This window comes from Schistocerca nitens, chromosome 1, assembly GCF_023898315.1.
Source record: "Schistocerca nitens isolate TAMUIC-IGC-003100 chromosome 1, iqSchNite1.1, whole genome shotgun sequence".
Taxonomy (NCBI): Eukaryota; Metazoa; Arthropoda; class Insecta; order Orthoptera; family Acrididae; genus Schistocerca; species Schistocerca nitens.
In genome coordinates, this window is record NC_064614.1 from 516,506,042 (window position 1) to 516,529,231 (window position 23,190).

Genomic DNA, 23,190 nt, shown 5'->3' on the forward strand with positions numbered 1-23,190 from the left:
TTAATTGTGATCTGAGCCTGGAATTTGGTAGCAAACCCTAAACCTTCTGAAAATAGGGAGGAATATTCTGAGCAGTGTGTGTCTGGTTGTTGCTGTGAATATGATACTAGATGTACTATGTCCGAGGTAAAGGACCCAAAAATTTTGAATGCATGTAACCCAAATAAGTTTTCAGTGTTGGCACAACCACGAAAGTATAAAACTGCCCCAATATAGGTTTTTGTTGCTTGTTGTTACTCAACAACAGACGAGAGACAGGAGACGATGCCAGTGGCCCAAGATCCACATAGGTTTGAGAATAATTTAACAAAGTCAGTGCTACATGTACTTCAGTGTAGTGTTTTAGTGTTTGTTCACGGCTACCATCACTTGGGAAACATTGTTGACATCTATGTTCATGTCTGGTGATTGCACAGCACACAACGATTTTGGCATGTGGCCCACTCATGTTGTACAGAAAAATAAGGGCATGATGGCAGAGGAGTACCTTGCCGCCGTTCTGATGCTGATTGGTGTTGCTGCTTAGCATGGTGCTGCCCCATGCGACATGGAGGCTGCGATTTTGCGGTCATGACATCGTTTTCCTGTGAGCTAACCGATGATGAGTGAGCAGGAGAGGGAGCAATGGCAGCTACTGCACACTGTGAATCTATCTGATTTTCTGCTGCCCAAGATACTTCAAAGGTCTGGATACTGTTCAGGACTTCTGTGATAGAGGAATTTTCACATTGTAAAGCATGTTCACCAACTTCCTTATCAAAGTCCAGGCGTATTATAGCATCGCAAACCATCGAATCAGCATTTGAGTCTTGTTGAGCTTCAGTAATAAAGTGGCTCCAGTGGCTAAGTCCATGAGTTCCGCTGCCCAAGTTCTGTATGACTGTTGCGACCACTTTTGACAATAGTAGAACTCAGTGTGAACAACAATAATGTGAATATGTTTGCAGTAATAATTAGAGACCAACTGGCACATCTCATCAAGAGAGAGACTGGCTGGTTCCTGAAGAGGAGCTAACTGACACAAAAGGTGATAAGTACAAGGAGAAATCCATGACAGAAAGAAAGCCTTACACACATTGTGGTTGGTGACTCCAAAAGCTTGAAAATACTACCAAAGTCATTTTTCATATGCGTCCCAATCTTCTACAGAATCGTCATATGGAGGAAACAGTGGGAGTTGCGTCAATAGTGGTGGACCAAGGTGCATCAACGATGCTGCCAAATTGTTTAGTGCTGTAGAGAGAGCATGCTGCTGGTTGGTGAGAGCTCACTGGTGTTCAGCAAAAGGTTGAAGAGTTTCTTCCTCAGACATATTTGCTGTAGCAAACCAAGAAATGAAACATGCAGAGTATAATACTGCATTCATCGTCAAATACATTTTAACACTGTACAAACACAATATTAGAAGCCCCACCAACCAAGTTTTTTTCTGCTTCCATGTGAAGGGATACACCAAGACACTGAATGAAGTATTAAATGAAAAAAAATATCTCTTAACCATGGAAAACATTACAACACATTCTAACAGGTGAATGTATAATCATCATATAAACATTAGTCTGACTGACGGCCCAGCTTGCTGACTTATATAAGGCTGTTTTGCGCATGGCACAGAACTAGCTGCGCCCACCACCTGCGCCATCATGAGATAACCTCATGTGGTTGACTGTGGAGGTGTGCACTGTTTGATTATGCATGCTAACTCTATAGGGTTACAACAGTCATATAACGTAGAAATGGAAGTGTCTGCGTTACTTTGATACTGTGAATTCACAGAGCAGCTGTAAATAGTTCTGAATTTTTGTTACATTGCCAAGGATCTAGGAATACAATGGATTTGTTCCCACAAATCAGAAGTGCTTGATGCCAAAGAATTGCACCAATTTACTTTCTATTTTTTTCTCACTTCATTGACTTTATCATGAAATCACAAGATTATTTTCTCATGCACTGACCTATGATCATGCCATCCTTAAGTTTCCAGTTGACTGAAGACTAACATCTACTACAAATTACAATGACCCATCCAGACTTTTCACAGTATACAAATCTGAAAGTGCAGAGATGTACTTAAGTAATTATAGTGCTCACTTCTTTTTTAGAGTTAGTTTTTAATCTATGTTGTTAGCAGTATTAGTAGTGTTATAGAATAATGTTATGAACACTGAATGATTTCATCACCCTATATAAATAACTCATAACATCATGAACTTAACAAAGCCATTATTTCCAATCAACTCTGTATGTCATTCTGCAATTTTGTGGTTCCATTTGTAATGTGTAAGGGACACTCAAATGAAAATGAGACAGATGCTAACAAAGTAAGTAAACTGTTTACTATTTCAAAAGTAATCACCCAAACTGTTAATACATTTGACCCACTGTGAGAGAAGATGGTCAATTTCTTTGTGGAAAAATGTTTGTGGCTGCATATGGACCCAGTCATGCACCTTTTCATCTGGAGCAAATCAACGACCAAAAATGTCTTACTTAAGGGCTCAAAAAATGTGAAAATCGTATGTATGGAGGGGAAGAGGAGGGGGGGGGGGGGAGGGGGGGCTTTCCAGCGAAACTTCTGCAGTGTACTGGAAAAAACCTTGGCAAAATGTGGGCAGGCATTATCCTGAACAGAATGATGCCGTCTGTCAACTTTCATCAATAATTGGACTTGGCATTCAATTTTTGCAAAGGGTCCACGTACTACTGTGCATTAATTTTGGCGCTGTGTTCCAGAAAGTCAATGAGCAGTGTGTTGATTGACGCCATCAGTTGCAAGATAATGCCCACCCACTTGTTGCCAAGGTTCTTTCGACTGTTGTTGTTGTTGTGGTCTTCAGTCCTGAGACTGGTTTGATGCAGCTCTCCATGCTACTCTATCCTGTGCAAGCCTCTTCATCTCCCAGTACCTACTGCAGCCTACATCCTTCTGAATCTGCTTAGAGTATTCATCTCTTGGTCTCCCTCTACGATTTTTACCCTCCACACTGCCCTCCAGTACTAAATTGGTGATCCCATGATGCCTCAGAAAATGTCCTACCAACCGATCCCTTCTTCTAGTCAAGTAGTGCCACAAAGTCCTCCCCAATTCTATTCAATACCTCCTCATTAGTTATGTGATCTACCCATCTAATCTTCAGCATTCTTCTGTAGCACCACATTTCGAAACCTTCTATTCTCTTCTTGTCGAAACTATTTATCGTCCATGTTTCACTTCCATACATGGCTACACTCCATACAAATACTTTCAGAAACAACTTCTTGACACTTAAATCAATACATGATGTTTACAAATTTCTCTTTTTCAGAAACGCTTTCCTTGCCCTTGCCAGTCTACATTTTATATCCTCTCTGCTTTGACCATCATCAGTTATTTTGCTCCCCAAATAGCAAAACTCCTTTACTACTTTAAGTGTCTCATTTCCTAATCTAATTCCCGCAGCATTACCCGACTTAATTTGACTACATTCCATTATCCTCGTTTTGCTTTTGTTGATGTTCATCTTATACCCTCCTTTCGAGACACTGTCCATTCCGTTCAACTGCTCTTCCGAGTCCTTTGCTGTCTCTGACAGAATTACAATGACATCGGCAAACCTCAAAGTTTTTATTTCTTTCGACTATTCTGCAGAAATTTTTCTGGGAAGCCGTTACACATCCTCCTTACACTCACAAACTTTTCCTACATGTGCAAACATTTCTCAGTGAAGGCATTGATTGTCTTGTCTCACAATGGGGAAAATGCATTAAGAATTATGGTGATTGCTTTTGAAATAATGAAGATGATGATGATGATGATGATGATGATGATGATGATGATGGTGTGTGGTTTGTGGGGCATTCAACTGCGCAGTTATAAGCACTTGTACAAATTCCCAATCTTTGCTCAGTCCAATCTCACCACTTTCATGAATGATGATGAAATGATGAGGACAACACAAACACCCAGTCATCTCGAGGCAGGTGAAAATCCCTGACCCCACTGGGAATCGAACCCGGGACCCCGTTCTTGGGAAGTGAGAATGCGATCGCGAGACCACAAGCTGCAGACAAATAATGGAGAGCGTACTTACTTTTTTCCATCTATCTTTCTTTCATTTGACTGCTCCATATATTTTGCATTATTTTCAACTCACAATTCAGGAGCTCACACAAAATGTAAATGCTTGCTATAACCTACTAGATCTCTTACAAAGAAACAAGCTTGAGCATCATGATGGAAGGTCACTATAGCTAGAGTGAGTACTGTAACATCAAAATCCATCAAAAAGTAGTGCAAAATATATCTATTTAAAAAAGTAGATAACAAAATTGCTTGATGTCTTCATAACAGTTGGCCTCCATTCCTTTCAAACTGTGTGTCTTGAGCAGATGTGGCTTAAATTCAAAGAAATTGTGTTGGCGGCAATTCATACCAAGCAAATTAATAAGAGATGAACAGATCCCCTGAGGTATGCAAACGAGTCAGGACACTGTTGCAGAAGCTCGACAATGTTTTATAGAAGCTTGAAAATTAGAGCGGACTTCAGTATGGGATGCTTTTAATAGTTTACACAGTGAAACTGTCTCAAAATTTGGCAGAAAATTAAGAGATATTTTGTCCTTATACAAAGAATACCAGTGGCAAGTTACAATCAATATCTTCACTGCATGATGACACCACCCCTAAAACAGAGTTATTAAGCAGTTTTCTGAAATTTCATCACTAAAGATGATGCAGTGCATATTACAGCATTCAAGTTGAGAACAGCTGCCGACATGAGTAATTTGGAAGTAGATACCCTCAGTGTAGCGAATAACTTTGTTATAACCTTTAATCACTAATAAATTTTGTGGATATACAAAAGTAGAAACAATAGCGGGTTACATGCTACTAACTCCGTGTCTGTCATTCGACTCCCGTGCCGTGACATGCGGCCGGCGCCGTTCATAGCCAGGTGGCGCTCCCGCGCTCGGCCGAGCTGCGGAGCGCCTCTATCGCCGTGTTCGCGTACTGACGTAGTGGCACTTTTAAATCTTGTGGTACTGTCACAACACTTTTCCCCCCTTGAAAAAGAAAAACACTCACTTCCTTGGAGACACGGACAGTGCGGAGACATCCATGGCCTCTTGGGAGGCGCCGAGAAGATCCTGCGGAGAAATACGAGAGTATGGTCGAAAATGTCCAGGACGGAAGCTTGCACGTGGAACGTGCCTCCTGGACGAGATGATGGGTGAAAACTCCGGAGCAGCATCCATAGGTGTCGTGGACCTGGGGGTGTGCTCCAGCGAGATGGGTCCCGGAGAAGGCGGCGTCGCGACTGGGGCTGGTTCCGGCGTACTCGGAAGCGGTAGCGACGTCGGCTGCAGCAACACGCACGGAAGATCGGCAGCAGCGACAGGACTGGCTGCTCGGGCTGGTGGAGGCGTGGCCACCACTTGTGGGCACATCTGGTCGTAATGGCGAACAACCATGCCGTCGTCTGTACGTATTTCACAAAGCCGGCGTCCGCGAAGAGCCTGGACCACCCCTGGAATCCATTTAGGGCGAGATCCATACCCTTGTGCCCACACGTCGGCACCCACCGAGTATTTTCCCGCACTAGGGGACACAGTACAAGGCCTGACAGGGTGAAGCAGGTGCAGTAGAGTGCGCGGTTGGCGGCCATGCAAGAGTTCAGCAGGGCTGCGATCACCCAGAGGCGTGAAGCGATAAGAACTCAGAAATTGCAACAGAGCGTCATCTGTGGAAAAATCACTAGGAATTTTTTCATCTGGCTTTTGAAAGTGCGGACAAGGTGCTCGACCTTCCCATTCGATTGCGGATGGAAGGGCGGTGCTGTAACATGATGAATCCCTTGTCCAGTACAAAAATCACGGAAGGTCTGCGAAGAGAACTGAGGGCCATTGTCCGTGACAATCGTGGATGGAAGACCTTCTAGCGCAAAGATTTTGGACAAAGCCAGCATCATCGCCGCAGTGGTGGGCGATGGACATCGAACAAGAAACGGAAACTTCGAGAAGGCGTCAATCAACAGTAGCCAATAAGTGCCGAGGAAGGGGCCGGCAAAGTCAGCGTGCACCCGTTCCCATGGCTGCGCCGGATCAGGCCACGGAGAGGGCATTGTTGGGGTGCAGCCAGTTGTTGAGCACACTGACCACACGCAGCGACCATGTGGGCAATGTCCGAATCAATACCGGGCCAATAAACGTGCCTGCGGGCCAGGGACTTAGTCTGAGAAATCCCCCAATGGCCTTCATGCAATAGTTTGAGAACATCTTTGCGAAGAGAGGCTGGCACGACGACCCATGGAGATGCGCCATCCATGGCCAGAAGAACAACACCCTCACGAACAGACAGACGAAGGCGCAAGGCATGGTAGTTGCGAAGGGGATCCAATGCCCGGCCCTTGGTCCTGTCCGGCCAACCTCGTTGAACAAAACCGATCACCTGACGCAGGACCGGGTCCTGCGCAGTAGCCGACGCGACCTGCGAACCTGTAAGTGGAAAACCCTCGACCGCACTACGTTCTTCCTCATCAATGTGGAAACAGAGTAGTTCATCTCGATTGAAAACCGGTTCGGGGCCCATTGGCAAACGCGTGCTGGGCCGTGGGGCGATAGTGAATCTCATAGTGAAAACGAGACAAGTATAAGGCCCAACGTTGCAGGCGGTGAGCTGCCTTATCCGGAAGTGACGCTGTTGGGCTGAACAGAGAGACCAGCGGCTTGTGGTCGGTGATGAGGTGAAACTTAGAACCATACAAAAAAACGCTGAACTTTTTTAGAGCATAAATGATAGCGAGCGCCTCCTTTTCGATTTGAGAGTAACGCCGTTGGGCATCGTTGAGGGTCTTGGAAGCGTAGGCGATGGGTCGTTCTGACCCATCCTCATACCGATGGGTGAGAACAGCCCCTAGGCCATACTGTGACGCGTCAGTCGCCAGAACCAAGTGCTGACCCGGACAGAATGTGGCAAGACAAGGCGCCGACTGCAAATGAGCCTTCAGGCGGACAAAAGCCTGCTCACACTCGTCGGACCAACAGAAAGGAACGTTTTTGCGTAACAGCTGATGCAGAGGATGAGCCACTGCCGCCGCGGATGGAATGAATTTGTGATAATAAGCAATCTTGCCTAGAAACGCCTGAAGTTCTTTGACCGTAGACGGCCGGGGTAGAGCGGTAATGGCCGCAACGTGCTGTCGTAGAGGACGTATACCCTCACGGGACAAGTGGAAACCAAGATACACAATGGAGGGTTGGAAGAACTGTGACTTGTCCAGATTGCACTTCAACCCAGCCGAATGCAGAACCCGAAACAGTGAACGCAAATTGCGAAGGTGCTCCTCAGTGGAGGCCCCCGTGACAGCAATGTCATCCAGGTAGTTGATGCAGCCGGGAACGGAAGCCGTGAGCTGTTCCAAAAACTGCTGAAAATGGCCGGCACGCTAGCGACGCCAAATGGTAACCGCTGGTACTGATACAACCCACAAGGAGTGTTGATGACGAGAAATTCCTTGGAAGACGCATCCAACGGCAACTGATGGTACGCCTCCGATAAGTCAAGTTTGGAAAAGAACTGGCCCCCAGCCCCTCAGGAAGGGGAAGAGGATAACTGTCAATGAGGCTCTGAGCATTGACAGTGGCTTTAAAATCACCACACAATCGCAGACTCCCGTTTGGTTTAGAAACCACCACGATTGGTGATGCCCATGCGCTGGAGGTAGGTAACAGGAAGGAGAATCCCTGAAGCTGTTAACCTGTCTATCTCAGCCTTGACAGGTGCACGCAACGCCATCGGAATAGGGCGTGCCCGGAAAAAACTTAGGGCGAGCTGTAGGTTTAAGAGTAATGTGGGCTTCAAAATCCTTGGCACGACCCAGACCAGCAGAGAACACGGACGAGAATTCAGAACCCAATCCGTCCAGCTGTTGATACGGAATATCCTCAGATATGAGGTGCACATCATCATCAATGGAGAACCCGGACAACTGGAAAGCATCATAACCGAACAGGTTTTCAGTGCCCGCATGATCCACCACATAAAACGTGAGGGGCCTAACAACAGACTTGTAGGCAGTGGAAGCATCAAACTGGCCAACGATAGGAATTTTCTGCTTATTATAAGTTCGCAGATTTCGCGTAACTGGAGACAAGGGAGGGGAGCCCAACTCCAAATACGTGCGAGAATTAATGAGAGTTACTGCAGAGCCAGTGTCCACTTGCATGCGAATGTCTTTATCCAGAACACGAACAGTAACAAACAACTTATTTGTTTGAGAAAGCACACAGTTAACATCCATGTCCGATGCCTCGTCCTCGTCGACAGGAACTTTAGGGGACTGACACACAGAAGCAATGTGGCCTTTTTTCCTACATGAATTACACGTGGCCCAACGTTTTGGACACGTGGCCCTGTCATGCTGTACGAAACAACGTGGACAAGAAGGAAGTGCGGAACGAACCTGCTTCTGTGGTTGCTGTTTTCGCTGCGAGCGTGGCGGCCCAACGCGACGTTGTTGATGTGAGTGAACCGCCGCCACATCGTCGTTCCCCTGTGAAACAGGCAAATTGTCCGTGTCGAAAGTGGTCTGTACAGCGCCTACATTACACCACGCGTCTATTTGCGCAACAGCAGCGTGAGACACTTCAAAGGATTGAGCGATGCTTAGAACTTCCAACAACGACGGGTTTGGCAGTTGTAGGGCACGTTTCCGAACTTCTTTATCAGGAGCAAGCCGTAGAATAGCATCCCTAACCATTGAATCAGCGTAAGACTCATGATGAGTGTCCATGACAAACTGACATTTCCGACTCACGTGTAGTTCCGCTGCCCAAGCTCGGTAAGATTGATGGGGCTGTTTACGACACCGGTAGAACGCCACGCGGGCGGCAACGACATGGGTGTTTTTTCGGTAATAGGTAGACAATAAGTCACACATTTCTTGGAAGGACAGAGAGGCAGGTTCCCGCAGAGGGGCTAACTGAGATAGCAGCTGATAGATCCATGGGGAAATCCAAGATAGAAATGACGACTTATGCATAGGAGCATCGGCAACGCCGAAAGCCAAGAAGTGTTGCCGCAAACGCTTCTCATAATCCTCCCAGTCTTCAGCGGCCTTGTCGTAAGGAGGGAACGGAGGCGGAGAAGAGGAAGACAGACGATGAGTAAGCGACGTCGACAACGCCTGAATAGCAGCCGTCAGCTGTGTTTGTTGTTCAGTGAGCGCTTGCAGAAGCTGTTCCATGTCTGCCCCAACACTAACACACAATTCCACAACGCAGGAAAAAAAAAATCCGACCTCGTCGCCAAAAAGTGTTATAACCTTTAATCACTAATAAATTTCGTGGATATACAAAGTAGAAACAATAGCAGGTTACATGCTACTAACTCCGTATCTGTCATTCGACTCCCGTTCCGTGACATGCGGCCGGCGCCGTTCATAGCCAGGTGGCGCTCCTGCGCTCGGCCGAGCTGCGGAGCGCCTCTATCGCCGTGTTCGCGTACTGACGTAGCGGCACTTTTAAATCTCGTGGCACTGTCACAACAAACTTACTGTGAGTCTTCTGGTCAAGATAGTATATCACTTAAGTTCCTTTTGGGGTCTGCTGACGAAGCAGCTCCATTTTGAGTAGTCAAATACAAACCACTTACTTGACAAAAAAATCTGTAACTAAAGACTGAGATGTCTGTTGGTAGTGCATGCGCATTGTCTGCACAAGTAAATCTAAAGCATTTATAATTAGACATTTATTAGTGGTACCAATGCGTGTTGTCACGATGTTGTAGCAATCATTAAATTTAGTGGCTGCTGAGTTGAATGTGTCACCATTTCTGCCAGAGCTATTTTGTGGGGGCTCAATTTAATTTGGATCCGTATTTTGGTTTATAATGATGTTCCAGATTGTTTTTGCCATATTCTTGGAAGTGTTTTAATTTTTGAGCAGAGTACAAATGTTTCACTTTTTAATAGCTAACAGAAATTTCAATAGCTAACAGGAATTTCAGTTCTGCCTAAAGTTCCTATTCCCTTAACATTTTTGTGAGCAACTACATTGTGCCAATGAAAGATGATATTTTTATTTGCAAATCCAGCCCTCTTCCCTTGTTTTTCTTCATCCATTTGATCCCCAAGGCATGTTTTGTATTTACCAATTAGTTTTACTCTGTGCAAGGTAATCAATGAAAATCCCTTTTGAAAACCAGGACATACTGGCCATAACTAATGGTGTGTTGACAGGTGTTCACCTGACTTGTAAATTCCATTCTATTCACACTATTTTGACTGACCCAGCTGTCTTCTTCAAATGCTGTGAGCGGTGTTGTTATGTGTTCTCAGACAACCAGCCCAAGCAGTGATTACACATAATATAACTCTCAGCACCTGAAATAAACAGTTGGATTGGTCATCAAAATGTGATGCAAAAAAAAAAAAAAAAAAAAAAAAAAAAAAAAAAAAAAAAAAAAAAACTGCAACTCAGCAGAATATGTGAAAACACACCATTAACAAGTTTCACCAAGAAAACTTGAGAGATCACACTGACCATAATCATTTTGGTAGATAGGGCCAACTTCAACTTCATGAGTGTACTGTCTCCACCTTCCACACAATGGTTTTATCACTATCCCATTTTCTGAAAAATCTTATCCACATTAGCGGAAATTGAAAATGAAGAAGCACACCCCTTATTATACTTTGCCACCTTTTGTCCAAAACAAAGAAATTTATGATATCAATGCATTCCAGATTATCTATTTAATGAAACACATACAACAAAACTACTTTTAAAAAATTGTAAAAACAAAACTATTGTGCAAGCCTATTGGCATGAAGTATTGCATACAGTGTAGCTACAATAAAATCTCATTGATAAATGTTTCTCCTGTTTCTGCTGTTCTTCTTGGTCCTTCTTTGCTTTAATCCCTTTCTTTTAACCTCTAGTTATAATCAGCCTTTTCTGTTGTATCCTTTAATGCACAACTGACTCTTGCCATTTTGTTAGATTTAAAGTCCCCCCTTGTCCCTCTCATTTCTACTCACCTGCACAGAAGACTACATATAAAATTTGATACAAAACACTTCCGTTGTTTTGGTAAAACATTCACCATTTTCAGGATACTTTTACCTTATATTAGGCTGTTTTCTGTATGCATGATAACTTTATAGGCACCTTATGTTTTAATGTTTGATATATGGGGTTGTTTGTGAGAGTGCTTTCTTACATAGTTTTGCCAACCTTTTGTTGATTGTATCTTCAATATTTCCATCCTTTCATGTGTGTGGTTAGATGAAGCTATATTTCATTGTCAGTAGCTTATGTGTGTTTGAAATTTTCATTACAGTGATCAATTTCACATGCTTATCTTCATGCTCATATTCATATCTTTTACAAGGCTCTTCTATATGCTTCTCTGGTTACCCTGTCATGGAAAATGTACTCCCCCTCCCCCCCCTCCCCCTTCTCTCTCTCTCTCTCTCTTCTCTCAGGTAAACAGCAACATTAATAACTTCTGTACAACAGCGTAAATATAGAATTATTCCATAACCTAAGCAGAATCATTGATGGCGCTATATTCAGTTGAGCCACAATATAAATTATTTGAAGTTCTTTTCATTACGGAAAAAGAAAGTCAAAGCATGGTTTATCTGGATAACATTTATTTTATAATCAAATATTCATGAAAAATCGTGTGACTGACCTGTGATATTGACTTTGTTCATACCACATATACTCTCACAGGACGTATGCAACACTACATACTGATATGTCTGTATCTCCATCTGCACGTGTGGCAATGTTACTTAAACATTCGAACTGGTGATGGGCTTTTAAAGTGATATGATGGCTGTTGATTGATTTCTGTATGGGACAGGACATTGTGAATTGTCTAAGGCGAAACTGGGCCAGTAATCACTAGTACTACCTACAAGAGAGCTCAACACTTTGCCTGACATTTATCAGAGGAAGACATATTGGAAAGTTGCATGTTTGTAACAAACTGAATTATCTGCAAAATCTACCAATTTGTATGTTGGTATTGTTGACACGGTCACCTGTCTCACTATTTTCTCTCATGGTGACTTCTGCTGATGGTAAAATTCTACTTTTCATAGAGTTGTTCTCATTGCATTGGAGCTGTACTGATGACCTGCTGATGTCACGAGGATTGTGTGTCCCAGTAATTTTAAAATTGTATAAATTACAGGAAAGTTCCTCACAAGCATGTTCACTCTTTGTGCTGTAATACATATATATAAAAAAAGTTTTGCATCACCTTCATTTCGAGAGTTCCAGAATCTGTACAGGAAATTGGAATAGAGATCAACATAAACATCATTTCTGCCCTTTTTATTGCTCATGAAAACCACATATTGCATGTTGTACCACCATACAGCGAGACCTTCAGAGGTGGTGGTCCAGATTGCTGTACACACCAGTACCTCTAATACCCAGTAGCATGACCTCTTGCGTTGATGCATGCCTATATTTGTCATGGCATACTACACAGCACTATTAGTCCAAATTGTCCCACTCCTCAATGGTGATTTGGCTTAGATCCCTCACATCATCTTTCAATCTATCCTGGGCATGTTCGATAGGGTTCATGTCTGGAGAACATTCTGGCCAATCTAGTCAAGCGATGTCTTTATCTTGAAGGAAGTCATTTACCAGATGTGCATGATAGGGGTGTGAATTGTCATCCATGAAGACGAATGCCTTGCCAATATGCTGCCGATACGGTTGCACTATCGGTCGGAGGATGGCATTCACATATTGTACAGCCGTTAAAGGTGCTTTCCATGACTACCAGCGGTGGCCTCACATAATGCCACCCCAAAACAGCAGGGGACCTCCACCTCGTTGCACTCACTGGATAGTGTGTCTAAGGTGTTCAGCCTGACATATCCAAACATGTCTCCGACGATTGTCTGGTTGAAGGCATATGCGACACTCATCAGTGAAGAGTACATGATGCCAATCCTGAGCGGTCCATTCAGCATGTTGTTTGGCCCATCTGTACCGCGCTGCATGGTGTTGTGGTTGTAAAGATGGACCTCGCCATGGACATTGGGAGTGAAGTTGCGCATCGTGCAGTCTATTGCATACAATTTGAGTCATAACACATGTCCTGTGGCTGCACAAAAAGCATTATTCAACATGGTGCTGTTGCTATCAGGGTTCCTCCTAGCCATAATCCATAGGTAGTGGACATCCATTGCAGTAGTAGCCCTTGGGTGGCCTCAGCGAGACATGTCGTTGACAGCTCCTGTCTTTCTGTATCTCCTCCATGTCCGAACAACATTGCTTTGGTTCACTCCGAGATGCCTGGACACTTCCCTTGTTGAGAGCACTTCCTGGCACAAAGTAACAATGCAGATCCGATCGAACCGTGGTATTGACTGTCTAGGCATGGTTGAACTATGGACAACACGAGCTGTGTACCGCCTTCTTGGTGGAAAGACTGGAACTGGTTGGCTGTCGGAACCCCTCTGTCTAATAGGTGCTGCTCATGCATGGTCGTTTACATCTGTGAGCGGGTTTAGTGACATCTCTGAACAGTTCAAGGGACTATGTCTTGATACAATATCCACAGTCAATGTCTATCTTCAGGAGTTTTGGGAACCGAGGGGATGCAAAACATTTTTTGATGTGTGTATATGCTTATCTTGCAAACAAGTAATTTCCAACAGCAAGAAAGTAGAAGAAATACTTACTTAAGCCTAACCCAGCTGATCATTTTTTATCTTTTAACAAAAACTGTTTTATCGCTTTCATGAAGACACTTGGCCCCATTGTTGCCACATCAAGATGTTTTGAAGAAACCAAGTAAACATAAAACTGTTGCAGCCTCTAACTACAGCCATATGTCATCTGTCTGCTGTTTAAAATACACTTCTGTCCAAAAGCAATATGAGTGCAACACTTTTATGCTTTCAGGCAGAGCTAGCTTTTAAGTTACAAGAAATGTGCTTCATCAAAAGGTTTGGTTATCAAAATTACACCAGGAAAATTGAAAGGTCAATTTACAGTGTACCTTATGAGAACACATGGGAAATAAACTGTTTTCTATTTTGTGTAACACTATGCATTATACTGAGCACAGTGAATTAAGTCATTCATGGTAATTCATCCTGAAACTTTTTAAGTCAATGCACTCTGCCTTTTTTTGTATTTTATATGCTAAGAAACGGCAGAGTAATTAACAGATGTATGTTGTGTACATATAATATGGCTTTTCAAAGCAAAGCTGTGCTGTAGGGGTTGACTTTATAGACTGGCAAATACACTCTTCTTAAATTCCAGCAGCAAACTTCTGCCGATGATGACTGAGAAACATATTTAAGTTGGTCAGACATAAATCAACCCTTCCCTTTGGTGCTTTCATTTCCTGTTGTAGGATAAAGGAAGTTAATACGTCATGAAATATGTATACAATTTTGGTTAAAAAAACTGGAGTGGTTGTTCCATTATGTATTTGCTGAACATGGTGAAAGTTTAAAATTCAATATAACCAGCCACGTAAACACCAAAGGCTCATAGAGTTTTTGGGTTCTATTTACTGTGAAAACTGTTGTTGCTTGTCAAACCACATGCCACATATAATGAATAATTATAGGGCATTGTCCAAAATAATGTGTAATTACAGTAGCCTACAGTTTACTATGAAAAGTTATTGTTTTCAATAACGTTAAAGAGGAAAACGTTCCTGTTATTCTGCAAATATTATTTGATTCTGAACCAGCTTGCAGCATATTTGACATTGTCAGATAACAACTGAATGTGAGAATCATAGATAAAATGATTTTTGTTTGGTTGAGTGCATTATTTAAGTCATGTGTGTGCAGCATGTGTGGGCAGAATTCGTGACTAGTGGCTGGCAGTTGAATGGTGGCAGGCTGGCTCCATGTGGGTTTTTTGTGACCAGCCCTGATGTCAGCGTCTAGTAGCTGTTAAAAGTTACAAGTTGCAGTGCTTATTTGTGCATGTGCAGCGCAAACTGTGCTGGGCACAAGGAAGCATGAGGTGCCAAATTAGAGTGAGTTTGATTATGCATCCAGTGGTATAAACATATGATCTGGAAATGACGTATGAGAGGAGATACAGAGACAAATAGATTTGAATATAACTTATGCAGTAATTAATTTATAACTTTTAAATGTTCATACCACAGAGAGATTGAGCACTCAATTTGTAGGCCTTGAAAAGACTCATGTCTGGATCTACTTACATGATAATTAAATCTAATAATTAAGGTGTGAGAGACATTTCAATTGAAAAATTAACTGAAATCAGCATTTCTTATGAATGAAGACAAATACACAGACAGCATGCCAGTATGTGTTGGCAGTGAGTACTATTCACATCATGCATCATTTAGATGTTAAGATTTATTATTTTACTATCTGTTTTTATAGTTAAATGCTAAATTTGCATAGTTTATCCCATAATATAAATTTCATTAAAGATACATGAATTCTAATGACAGCAATGGAAAGAGGAGACAAAATACAATAAAACTGATGTACCATGCACATTTATACCATACATAGTAACGGGACCATAAGAATAAACAGTTCTAATTATTGAAAGCATAAATTGTAAATATTTAAACTTTGATTTGAGGGCAAATTGTGGCACCCAGAAATTGAGAAATTGTTATTACATGTTTTTACTGTGTGAAATTTTAGAGCATAGTCAGTGGTGTAAACAGGATTTTGATCAAATTTGTGTGTAAAAAGTTGTACAAAGGACTGGTAATCACATGAGGCCCTTAGTTAATGTCAATGGGCATGCTTTTCGTTGGTGGGATGCCAAGAGTTGGAGAATGGCAACAGTTTTCTGGACGAGGTGAGTAAGTCTATAACGTTGGCATCCAAGTTCCTCACGGGTCTTTTGTCAGGAGTCGGGCAGTCGATTGGTCTTCAGTTGGTGATTCAGTATGATCAGATTTGGGGAGAGTTGCATGAGTGGTGGTCCAACCGCACTCATTATTTCTTCGAAATATTACATGTTCTGTGGGACTTATAAATATTCCAGCACTGTTGGGACTCTGATTATTTTTTCACAGCGTCCGACTTAGTCTCAAATACAGTTGTGGGACGTACAAAAATTCTACCACTGTTTGGGATCTGATTATTTTGCACAGTGTGTTACAGAGGTGTGGGGACTTTAGTTAAATTTCTTAACTGATTGACATAGAGGACAGTGAATAATTGTGTCGACTAATCAGTTCATTGGAGAGGGTATTTCAATGAATTTATAGCTGTGAACACAATGTGGTATTTTCCAGCTAATTTTTTAATTTATTAAATTTATGTTGTGATGTTATCCACTGTGGGGGCATGTATCATTTTATTAATTCACTATAATAACTTGTGTTGATCACAGTTTAGTAAATGATTAATTGGACAGCAGACTATGTGTTGAAACTTAAATCATTTGTAGTTAGGTACATGATTTGTAGCAGCATATACATTCAACCTAGCAGATATTGGAATTCTGATGAGTCATTGGTAACTTTTCTACAGTTTTGTTTAAATTTAAAGCCTTGCAATTTGATTTAGGAAGAAGTAGTCTTGTCCCTAGATTAACAGAGAGAGAGAGAGAGAGAGAGAGAGAGAGAGAGAGAGAGACTGTTTTTACTGTTCAATTTTTAACTAAAATTGGGTTGCAACCGATGTCATTATATGTAACAGAAAAGAAGTATAAATACTCTGTACCTGACCATTTTATGTTCTCATGCTATCAGTAATATCTGTGTAAGTGACACTTCTTTTTCACTATAGTTGCAGCATTGTTATCATCCGACAATGGCCTAAGAATCCAAAAGCTAGTTCATGCTCAAATAAATAATATTTGCAGATTATCAGGAAAATGCTTCTTTTTTTAATATTGTAATGATCTGTAATACAGAGCATCCAGTTAATGTATTGTTGTACTGTGGTATGAATGGGACAGTGCTCAAATGGTTTAAATCATACATAACTGGAAGAGTGCAGAAAGTAGAAATAAACAGTTCACATAATATGCAAAAAACTGGTGATTTCTCAAACTGGGGCAAACTCAAGAATGGGGTGCCGCAAGGTTCGGTCTTGGGTCCTCTGCTGTTCTTAATATATATTAATGACTTGCCATTCTATATTCACGAAGATGCAAAGCTGGTACTTTTTGCCGATGATACAAGTATAGCTATTACACCCAACAGACAAGAATTAACTGGTGAAATTGTAAACAAGTTTTTCAGAAAATCATTAAGTGGTTCTCTGCAAATGGGCTCTCATTAAACTTTGACAAAACACAGTATATACAGTTCCACACAGTAAATGGAATGACCCCATTAATAAATATAGACCTCGGTCAGAAATCGGTAGCTAAGGTAGAATATTCAAAATTTCTAGGTGTATGCATTGATGAGGGGTTGAACTGGAAAAAACACACTGAGGATCTGCTGAAACGTTTGAGTTCAGCTACTTATGCTATTACGGTCATTGCAAATTTTGGCGATATACATCAGAGTAAATTAGCTTACCACGCCTATTTTCATTCTCTGCTTTCGTATGGCATCATATTCTGGGGTAACTCATCATTGAGTGAAAGAGTGTTCATTGCACAAAAGCGTGTAATCAGAATAATTGCTGGAGCTCATCCAAGATCATCCTGCAGACACTTATTTAAAGAGCTAGAAATCTTCACTGTAACCTCAAAATATATATATTCACTTATGAAATTTGTTATTAACAATCCAAACGAATTCAAAAGTAATAGCAGTGTACATGGCTACAACACTAGGAGAAAGGATGATCTTCACTACTCAAGGCTAAATCTAACTTTGGCTCAGAAGGGGGTAAATTATGCTGCCACAAAAGTCTTTGGTCACTTACCTAATAGCATCAAAAGTCTGACAGATAGCCATATAGCATTTAAAAGGAAATTAGAAGAATTTCTTAATGGCAACTCCTACTCATTAGATGAATTTTTGGATATAGTAAGTGGGTAATTTCCCAACCTCAAAAAAAATTTAAAAAAAATAAAAAAATAAAAAAAATTTTTTTTTAGTGTCATGTAATATTTTGTCTAATGTAATATCTTGTATAGACACCTTTTATTAACCTGACACGTTCCACATCATTACGAAGTGTCGTATTCATGATCTATGGAACAAGTACTAATCTAATCTGGCATTATTATATCTTTTTCCTTGATAAAACTCAGTTAACAGTCTATTTTAAGTTTTGTTTCAACTTCACTTTCGTCCTGTTTTATAGGTTTCTTGCCATGTTCTAGTGCCCTCATGATCATTCTTGTCCAAGAGCATTTGAAGATAAAACTCCATGCAATTTTGAAGTCACCTATGAAAGTCTACCTATTGGAAACCGAGGGAAGCTGAAAAAGGAGCTATTTTCATATGTGGTTCTCGCAAAAGGTAAGTTTTAAATGTCATTAATTCCCTGTCTGTTTTATTGGAACTAACATAATGTAATTTTAAAGTAATTTTACTTCACCAGCTTTTATTTTTGGGTACTGTCAGTTGAATTGTTTACCTGCCTTTTTAATCTACTTAAAATCTACAAACAAAAGTTTAGATTTCATTTTTTATATAAACTCAGGAATTTGCGACATATAACACTACACAAAATAAAAAAAAATATAAAAGAAATGATTTATTAACAAACTTTTGCTTTCAAATTTCCCTAACACTCAGTCCCAAGTGCATACTACTATCTTCTCTCGGCTGCTCTGCTTATTGCTTTGCTGCTTTGTTAACAGTACAGCCAAGCTGAAGACACTTAAAAGTTAAACATATAGACTCAAAAATATACAGTATTATGAGTGTTTCTGGAGGCACTGATTTATGTCCTGATATTTGTGCTTTTTTTGCACCAACATGATTGTGTCCTGAAATGTGGTATTGAGATTTTTCATTGTAATGCTCTCTACATTTGTGACTTTCACTAAGCCACACATACCTCTGAAATGAAGGCTAAGCCACTTAGCATCTGAAGTCAGGTTATCCTGCAGTTTTATTTAATTAGTCAGGTGGCTTTGCTGATAGTGATTTGGCCTATTCCAGCTTGACAGGTCAATTATTATACATTCACCGAAAGGCAGTGATGGAAAACACAGTCACAAAACTTTGAACAATAAAAAATTCCCAAGTTTGGGGCCTGGGAGCACCTTATACATCTCCTCCGCTTTCCCTGAAAGAGTACACCACGAGTGAATTCAGTACTCTCACTGGGGCCTAAATTTATGGGTAACAATATTTTAATTTCACGTAACAATTCAAATTTCGAAATGTGAGTACAATTGTTACATCAGCATGTGGTGACTACAGTTGGCAATACAGGACTGTGATGGCAGCAGCATCAGAAAGGTAGCCAAAGCTGATTTCAGACACAATTTTAAGGGGTACAAGCAACTCAAACACTTGGATGACAAAGATTAGAGCATAACGTGAAAAGTAATCATACATGTTTACTTATTAATAAAGGAAATGTATGACCTCTAGCATTATTAAGTGAGTTAAAGGGCCCAGCATGATTTGTAATGAACAGATTACACTAAAAAGTCCTCCTTGTCAGATTACAGTCAGCCATTTCAAGGTGACGTGAGCACACAGTGTAAAATGTCCATACAGTGACTGGGCAATCACCATGGTGGCATCATTTACTTGGTAGCTTGACAGTAAGGTACATTGAAAGCATGAAACAGAATTTTGAAACATAACAGTTTGTTTCAGTTGTAATCAGGAAGGACTGAAGCATTGTAAGTGAAATTATTTTAAGTTTGTTAGCAGTACCGATTACATCATCTAAGTACTGTTTCAGTTATTAAACTATCAAAGCAAAGAGGCAAAGCAGAAAATATATTAATGTGTGAAAGGTGCCAGTTTGACTATGTGATTAAATCTTTCTGAGCATCAAACAGAATGAAATATACAATTAAGTATATTTGACTAACAAAAGTATAAAATGACAACTACAAAACATGCTGTTTTTCATAGCATTAATGCATCTTCAAACAAAGTAGAATAAACATCTGAAGGATGATTCCTTCAACCCAAATTTATATGATGGCAATAGCAAGGTAATGAAGTTCAGTTAAAATGAATAGAAAGATTGTAAAAACGTTCATGACAGTGAAACATTATGAATTGAACAAATAAGCACAAAATAGAAGACTACCCTTTAAAACAGTCACAAAAGTAAGAAATTTATAAACCAAATACAAAACAATAGTTTTAACTCAAGAAAATAATCCTAGGTGGGGTTTCAAAATTACTGTAGAAAAATAAAAGTTGCCATTAACTCTGTATTTCACCTTGTTACAACCCATTTGAACTAGGACAATACACGTGATCATCTGGAAAAGCTGTATGCCCTCTACTACCTAATTTAACAGTAATATATAGCCATGTTCAGTTCAGAATAGCAAGCAGGGCAGAGGGCACTGTGGGAACAGTTATTTTGCGTACGATATTGCACTGTTGAAATGCCATGATATGGGCAGCTGCTCAAACTGGTGTGATTTGTTGCCACTCCTGTGCCATTAACTGATCCAAGGACTTGAGCAAATTGGTATTGTTAGTATCTGGAGACAGGATGTGTACAGAGAGGGAACTTAAATTTTGGAATGAATAACAGAATTGGTTTGATAGTGGCATTCAAAGTTTCTTTCAACTGTGTGGAGAACCGAAATTCAGGTCCCAGGATATCGTAATGGGATGCATGGGATGCTTTTAATAGAAGTCTGCTGTTATTCAGTGATACTCAATGTGTGCGAAGTGAGAATCTAATAGTAACATACAAAGGAAACCAGAGTGGGGTACCTCAACGTATAATCAGCTGGTTCTTATGCCATAGAACAAAGGTTTTGTTAATTCGACTATCAGCAGTTCTTTAGTTTCTACTAATAACAGAGAAATGTCACAAATAGAGGTGCTGATGTATAAAGCTAACTTAGTACAAATATAGTTGAGCTATACTGGCAAGTCTGTAACTCTGCAGCAGTCAAAGCTGTGAGTGTATGCGAACCATGACAGACTACCTAATAGTATTTTGTTGGCCAACCTATGTACTTGTCAGTAAAAAATTTCTAGGAAATAGAGAAAGTGTAAAGCCTATTTCTTTCAGTTCTTAGTTCACACAGGAAACAGGTATCCACAAGTGCAGAATAAGTTTGGGGTTCTCTTGAGTCAACTTCACAGTAATACATTTATCACACAGTGATATAAAATTAAAAGTGAGGGGATATATCATCCAAAGAGGTGAATGTATGTGTTGAGATATTCACAAGGATGTGAAGTGAGGATTCAGGAGGAATTAAGATCGAACAGAACTTTTTTGTCGGCCAGTCTGTATGGCCAACACTATGGCATGGACGGAGTGTATTTTGTAAAACATAGTTTGTAGTACATGAGGTATTGCTAAAGTTGTAGTTACCTTATTAAGTTGATTCTGAACAGCATATATATCTTTTATTATGTCATGAAGGAGTTCATAATGAGGCACCAACTGGGCAGTGATGAGTCAGATTTGTTGTATGTGAGACCATAAACTGTCTTAATTGTGTTCTAAAGGGAAATGGAGTCTACACAAGATGCTGAATGGTGTCACTCATGTGTATGTGAAAATGCTGATTTGCATCTCCAGCACTTGTAATGGTGCTGGGCTGCATCTATTCAGTGGCTGTTGAACATTAGGTGGCTGATCCAGAGGCTTGTAGTCTGCACTTTTGTAGTGCAAGTTCTCAAATTTTGTAAACTTTGAACATAACTTCACCATCCCAGGCAGTGGTGAAAACTGTGTGGTGACAATTTCACAACATAGTGAAATAATGCAAATGATTAATGGAAAATCTCATATAAAGATGTGAAACAAATACTAACAAAGAGATAGAGGGGCTGGCCAGTACTTACCTCAGCTCAGTACAGCCAATAGATACACAAAAAACAGAACCAAAAATTTTACGTTCCTAGCTTTCGGAACAAATGTTCCTTCATCAGGGAGGAGAGAGGGTAAAGAAAGGGAAGAAGGGAAAGTAGATTCAGTTACTCACAACCCAGGTTATGAAGCTTCATAAGGGAAGAAGGGAAAGTAGATTCAGTTACTCACAACCCAGGTTATGAAGCTTCATAACCTGGGTTGTGAGTATCTCTTTGTTAGTATTTGAAATAATGCAAACATATACAAGACCAGTAGAGGTGGATAATAAAAAAATAGAGGAATAAGTAAATGACTGAAACAACACTGGAAAGGGCATATTGCTTAATTATGGGACAATGGGAGGTGTGTAACATACAAGTGTAACCGTAGGATGCATTAATAGCACAGGGATCTGCTGGCGGTAAAGAACTGAGTTAAAACCTCGAAAGCCACATTAGAGCACAGAGTGGAATGGAGCAGAGAAAAGGTGTTAGCAGTGGCACTGTTTGATAAAGGACAGATGTCCACAACAGATTGGCTGTTGCTCATAGCAAGCAGTTCAGTGGTGGAGACGTTCTGTCCAGTCAGTGGTGATATCAAACTAACACACTTAGAAACATATAAGCCACAGAGGCAATTTGAAAACAAACAATAACACATAATCCACTCAAGCAAATTGTGTACATGTGACAAAACATGATAGATTTGGCCATATTATGAAAACAGAAATATAGCTTGGCCAGGCTTCAATACTCTGAGTTTGCTCTTGACACTTTCCTTAAGGAAGTGATTATGAAAGATGATTGTCCCATTGAATATTAGTGAAAAAGATACACTACATATATCCAATACTTGAGCAAAATTCTTAGCTAGACAGGATTCTAACATGACAAAAACACCCAACAGAATCATCATTATATACATATATAAACAATGGTGTGACATAGAAAATACTGATATGATCTCCCACCTAAGACAAGAAAAAGTCAGCTCTTAGTTCCTATACCATAAATTGTAGTGATGGGAACTCAGCATTTGCTGTGTAACAGTTTTACTGCACACTGAGTTTGTTGGATCCTCTACAGAAAATGGTACAGCACTGCCTTTATATTTGGTTAAGTGATCAAAATAAATTTCAAACTTCTGATCTGGAGCTGAAATTCAACACAGGCGGGTAACATGAAATGCAATATTCAGGGTGGTCCATCACAGGGCCACGTAAGTTTCTTAGTTCTGCCCAGTTTCACAGCAGTTTGTCATAACATCACATAATCTCCTATTTGGT

At 40.7% G+C, this 23,190-nt stretch overlaps 1 protein-coding gene across 2 annotated transcripts in view; it reads left to right on the forward strand.

Moving 5' to 3' along the window:
• Positions 1 to 23,190, forward strand: part of LOC126253260 (methyltransferase-like protein 17, mitochondrial) — a 108,942-nt gene that overhangs the window by 64,308 nt on the left and 21,444 nt on the right. For both annotated transcript variants that reach the window (XM_049954479.1, XM_049954470.1), the window contains one exon: positions 18,265 to 18,403. In XM_049954479.1, coding sequence (XP_049810436.1) covers positions 18,265 to 18,403 — 139 coding nt within the window. The remainder of the gene's footprint in view (positions 1 to 18,264; positions 18,404 to 23,190) is intronic.